Source organism: Sinocyclocheilus anshuiensis, unplaced genomic scaffold (genome assembly GCF_001515605.1).
Source record: "Sinocyclocheilus anshuiensis isolate Anshui unplaced genomic scaffold, SAMN03320099.WGS_v1.1 scaffold409, whole genome shotgun sequence".
In the NCBI taxonomy this organism is placed as follows: Eukaryota; Metazoa; Chordata; class Actinopteri; order Cypriniformes; family Cyprinidae; genus Sinocyclocheilus; species Sinocyclocheilus anshuiensis.
Genome location: NW_015540855.1, coordinates 401,489 through 407,623, shown reverse-complemented (window position 1 = coordinate 407,623; position 6,135 = coordinate 401,489). Strand labels below are relative to the sequence as shown.

The following is a 6,135-nucleotide window of genomic DNA, read 5'->3' as shown; positions in this document are numbered from 1 at the left end:
GTGTGTGTGTGTGTGTGTGTGTGTGTGTGTGTGTGTGTGTGTGTGTGAAGTCAGGTCATGACTGTGACTCTGTAATTGACACACTCTTATCTTTTAATTGAAAATGTTGATTCTATTGGTTTGCTTCGAACACAGCTGAGAAAAAAATACCTCTTCGGTAATTAATCTGAGGGGCAGAAAATAAACGCATTTCACGGATCAATGTTTACATTTCACTCCCTGCCACACGCGCATTTCACCCAGCAAAAAGCATACACACACGCCGCGATACGACTGTCAGTTACTCTAAAGTCAAACAGCCAAACACCAACACTCACAGTTCATAACATAACCTCCATTCCAAAATGTTCATTTGGGCAGTAACAGGCATAAAATGTATCTATTAAACAAAAACAAACTCACTTTAAAGGAAGCAATCATAAATAAGCAGACACTCACCCCTCGAGACGCACATCCGGTAAAGATCGGTTGAGTGCAATCATCTCGCTGGCCATCAGGTTAAACTGGTTAATCTTAAACATTTCCTTCATCCTCTCCTGTTGGTCTTTAGCGATGACCACTGGCTTTCCCATCTCCCCTGGGCCGTCATGAGGCCTTTGAACCACAGCTGGAACACAAACACACATGAAGTCAAGATTGTTCCCTTGGCTTTTGATTGAGTCCATATGGGCGTTTCTCCAACTATGGCCACTTTGGGCCCTGTGGACTTTTAGAAAATAAACCCATCATGCTCTCACTAGTTTATTTAATCTGTCCAAAAGTGGATATACACACATCACAAGAGAATTCTGTTATGTTTGGCATTTTTAAATGAAAAACCACAACACAACAGTAGCATTTCCACCACATCTCAAATGATGTATTCTGTGATGAGAATGAATTCTTTTTAAGGCTAATTTACACAGCTCACATTTTATGTAACATAAATACACACAATAAAATAATATTGTCATACTTTTTGCAAAATTGGAAGAGGCACAATAAAAATATTCTGTATATTTTTACATATCACATTTCATATTCATCCCAGTCATGCTCTTCAGTGACACTGTGCTCTCCTTGGCAAAATAGCTCTAAAATTGTTCAGAATGGTGAAAATGCCACCACAAATGTGTGAAATACCATAAAAACGTTTATATACATCCTGCCCACTAAAAAGAATTTGTGGCCTAGATGTCTGTGCACAATTGTTCATTGTGCCATGTGTGTGTGAAGTGTGTTTTTGTGGATTTTGAGTGGGTAGATAAGCACTGAGCTTTGATCATTAATAACTCAAAAAGCATGCTTTGGTGAGATTAAGGTCAGATTTGCACAGTGTGAGAGATTACATCTGCTCTAAGAGGCAAACTGCCTGTTTTTAAGCCTTGTGCCGCGCGCGTGCGTACGCTGTGTGTATGTACGGGTGAGCCGCATGCATGTCGAGTGGGCAGGATTTAGCTGTTCAGACTGAGTGCATTACAAGGCAACATTGTCCTGTTTCCTTGCTCAGCAAAATCCAATGACTTTCCTCAAGGATTCTGGGGGTAAAAATCATATAATCATCGCTAAGGACACAAGCACAAGCAGCAGAAAATGTGCTTTATTAATATGGTGAGCAGATTATTTTAGGGTTACTGTTCTATATCTCATGGCCAAAGTAAAGCAGCTCTCCAGTGACCAAACCAAAGTGACCTGATCAGGGGGATAGAGAGGTCAGTTAGTGACAAAGAAATCTTTGTGAAAAATATGCTTTCACACTGCATCACCATCCACATACTTTTTCTCTGTGACTGTTCCTTCCAAGATCCAAGATCTTCTTTCTGCTCCGTTTTATAGTCTCTAAAGCAACGGTTCTCAACTGGTTTTGCTTTTAGATTCATATTTTACCTTTACCTTAAGACTAATCACAGTACTAAAACTGTTTAACATATAAAGGTAAACTAAAAATGTCTTTAAAATGATATATTGCTCTAGATTTCTCCATTCTTCCTCTAAGATAAGCTGCACAGCTGGAATGTGGTTGTATCCTTCAGATGATGTAGAGTCAATACAGCTCTAAAACTATGAGAGATTATATTTCTACACTCTTTACTTCTCTCACAGAAATAGACAGTTCAATACCTGCCCATATTTCACAATATAACACCATCAGACACACACATCCAATGGAAATAGTCTTCATCAGGAAAACATTTCAAAAGTAAAAATCCCAAAATGTGTCTAAAACTGAAATAAATAGAAGTGCTAGGACAGATTTATTATTAAAAACTACAGGATAACTATGTTATACAACAAAACTGTGTGCATGCGTGTACTCACTGTCTCTCCCTGGCAATCCTCTCTCTTTTTTGTCATCACATTTGTTGCATTCGCTGAAGTAGAGGAGGATGAACATGTCTACCATCACCCACACCAGAGAGGTGGCCAGCACCACCTTACAGTACGCAAACTTCCTCATCTTTACACCTGAAACACACACAAACACACACAGGGTGTTACACACAAACACGGGTACAAGCAAACACTTGAGAAGCTGCCAGCGATATTTTACACCTACAACCAGCAACCAGACACCGTGGGTTAAACCATACCGAAATCAGTTACAGCTTACTGTACGCCAGCTATAGTTTTAAACACCATACTCAAGCAACTCATATATTAATTCTATACAAGCCTTGAAGTTGTGAGTAATAGCTTACCGTAGATATGCCCGCTACCTGAAAAAGTTACAAACACAGACACTTTATCATCTTAACACCAAAATAAAGCACTACAGCTTTTCCAAAGAGACCTTAGAGTGGACATATTCTCACATCCTTTCCCCTGAAGTCCAGAGATAAAGTAATGGCTTCTTGCACCAAAAAGCCTCTCTGGCCCTTGGAAATAAATCTTGTAGAACAGCTTTAAGAAACAGTTCTGCTACCGTATCTTTATGACATATTTAAATGATCTCTGTCTGTTATGATTGGCTAAACTCTTTGCACGTGAAACAAGGATCAACATCACAGCCAAATTTCTAAACACTAAATAGCCTTCAATGTAATCATGAGCACATATAACACATAAACATATGTTAATGTATTCATGACAACAAAATTAATCATGAATGACCTATCTTTGCAGCTTAATTTCCATAAAAGGTCTTGGCGGACTGACTGGGAAGCTCTGCATTGTGAACACGAGTATTTCTCCATAGTACATCAAGCTTTTTTATATCAAAATTTTCGTGATTTTCCCTGACCTCTGTTAAGGGCAAACATCTCAAGCAATGAAAGGTGAATACTAATAAGACATTTGACTCTGGTAGTCTCACTATACCACATTAGCAGATGATTTGGAGTGATTATTCCAAAAACTGCTCAAACAGAACCTCAGATTTGACCGTTGACCTAACGGAGGGTGAAAATTCCATTCTTTAACAGGCTTTCTTTAATCCAGCCATCTGACTTTATTAATGAACTGGAAATGAATCTTTTATTAGCCAACTAGGAATGCAATGAGAAAAGAGGAGAGATGAGGAAGACATGAAAGGGAAGGAAGGATGATGTTCCTATGGGAGGTGAGCAGCGCGTGATACGCTTTGATAAAGGAGAGGTCATTATAACGTAATTACACTGCATCACGGATCACACGCTGAGGCTCCAGTGAATCGCTATGAAATCAGACAAGCCCTAAAAATTCAAAACCAATTTGTAGAACATAATCCTTCACTACAAATACTTCATTCACCCACAGCCCAGAGAGTAAATGTGTTGGTAAAAGTAAACTATAGGTCCAAAAGTATTACAGCAGACTCAGGAAAACATTTATTTATGTGGCATCCTATGACGGTTCCATTAAGGGATAGTTCACCCAAAAATGAATGTCATTCCAAATCTGTATGACATTCTTCTGTGGAAGACAAGATGTGATACTTTGAAGAAGGTTTCAAATGTTTAAATGAATGTCATCGGGGTTTAAAATAACACTGAACATTGAATGGACAGAAAAACCACTGGCATTTTCAAAATACCTTCTTTTGTCATCCACAGAAGAACGAACGTCTTGCAGGTTTGAAAAAAAGTTTATGTATTCCAGTCCATTACAGGCTCTTTGAGCAAGAGGCCGCCCAGCATGCTGCAGTTGACAAAAACAAACCTGAAAGCCTCTCCTCTGTGTCTCTCTATCCAGAAAGCCGTACCAAACTTCTGTCATTGTCCCTGTCCAACTGTACCTATAGAGATCTTTGAAGTGTGTTTGTGTGTGTCTCTTTGTGCCTAGCATAAGGGAAAGAGGGAATCTGCTTAGACAGCCATTTTTGAAGGGAATAGCAAGCCATCAAAAGACAAAAAGAAACACTGCCACTGTCATCCCGTCACTCTTCTTTATTTTCTGAGCCACCCAGACATCAACGCTAGAGTAACACACTTTTATATGATTCACCATATCTCAAAAACACTTTTAGGAAACAGCACCATTTGTGTAGTACGTGTGTCCCCGTGACTTGTTACTGATATAATTAACAGCATAGTCAACTTTTTTTAAGATCTAAGATGAATAATACATCCAAATGAATAATATTAATAAATATATTAAAATACTTTTTACTTTTTCATTGGAATATTATTCAACTTACATCACTCCTTTTATAACCATTACATTTACAATAAGCAATAAACAATAAAAAAGGCAGAATTCAACCTAAATGTTCTTAACAAGAAGTTACTATTGCCAATTTAAAAGGCTATAAAAACACTGGGGAAAAAATATATACATTCTTTTTATATATGTGTCTCTTAGGCTCACCAAGGCTGCCTTTTATTGTGAAATATCATTACATTTAAAATAACTATTTTCTACTTTAACATATTTGAAAAAGTAATTTATTCTTGTGATGGCAAAGCTGCATTTTCAACATTATTACTCCAGTGTCACATCCTTCATAAATCCTTTTAATATGCTGATATGGCACTCAAGAACCATTTCTTATTTTTTACAATGTTTCAAATCAGTTGTCTTGCTTAATATTTTTTGTGGAGACCATGATACATTTTTTTTCACAATAAATAGAAAATTCAAAAGAACAGTATTTATTTGAAACAGACTTTCAGAACAATATAAAAGTCACTTTTGATCCATTTAAAGCATCCTTGCTGTATTAAAGTATTCATTTGTTTAAAAAAATACTGACCCCAATCTTTTGAACAGTTATGCTGATGATACACGGGGCAACTTTTTGAGCAACGTTGCCGTCAACGGGCAACTAGGTGAGACACAGGGCCCACGACTGATCTAAAATATCCAGATAGAAATTTGTTACCCATTCTCAATAGGAAAGTGCCCAAGCAACATTGCTCAAACAAGTTGCCCAGCAAAACTGCTCAAAAAGTTGCCCTGTGCATCATCAGCCTTTTGTATATATACACAGACACGCATAACTAAATAAAATAGTTTTACAAAACACAATAGCACAGTTTCCTGAGAATGATCCGTACATCTACTGCAGCAGGAGCGTGAGAGTAATTACGTCCGATTGTCAGTGTCTGTGTGCTAATATACGCAGGTGCGACCATTAAGAGATATTTAAATGACATAAAATTGAATGTCAAACAGAACGGAGCAGTATGGTGCTAAAGCAGTCAAAAGCTTGCCAAAAACCTCTGGCATCTGATGTCTCTGAGGAGGTCTCACCAGCAGTCAGAGAGTGCGTGTGTGTTGAGCTCAAGGTTATGACTGGCACAGCGGTAACGCCACTGTTCTGGTGGCCCTCGTCCATCACAGTGGCATCGCCAAAGGCCCCTGCCCACGCCAGCTGGGCCAGGCATTCATCACCGTGACAACACACACACACCTGAGAGAGCACAGGCCTGAGAGATGAAAACAGACACACATATCCCTTGTGCATCGGCTCAAAATGGCAAAGTCTGAGAATGAGAGTGTTTATGTCATCTAGAAACCTAAGAGCACAGGACGGGTTACACAACAGGATGAAAATATGAATGCTGCCTACATGAGTGACTTAGAATATAGATATGACAGATATACACTCTCCTTTGGTGGAGGTATGTGTGTGTGCAGTAGGGTTGGGTATCGATTGGGTTTTTTACGATACCGGTGCCAAATCGATACTTTTAAAACGGTACCGGTGCCTAAACGGTGCCTGAACCGATACTTTAA

At 38.6% G+C, this 6,135-nt stretch overlaps 1 protein-coding gene across 2 annotated transcripts in view; it reads right to left on the bottom strand.

Moving 5' to 3' along the window:
• LOC107687813 (polypeptide N-acetylgalactosaminyltransferase 1-like) overlaps positions 1–6,135 on the bottom strand; it is a 128,056-nt gene that overhangs the window by 50,540 nt on the left and 71,381 nt on the right. For both annotated transcript variants that reach the window (XM_016485279.1, XM_016485280.1), the window contains 2 exons: positions 2,299–2,445; positions 439–607 (listed from right to left, as the gene is read on the bottom strand). In XM_016485279.1, the coding sequence (XP_016340765.1) occupies positions 439–607; positions 2,299–2,437 (308 nt within the window). In that variant the 5' untranslated portion in view covers positions 2,438–2,445. The remainder of the gene's footprint in view (positions 1–438; positions 608–2,298; positions 2,446–6,135) is intronic.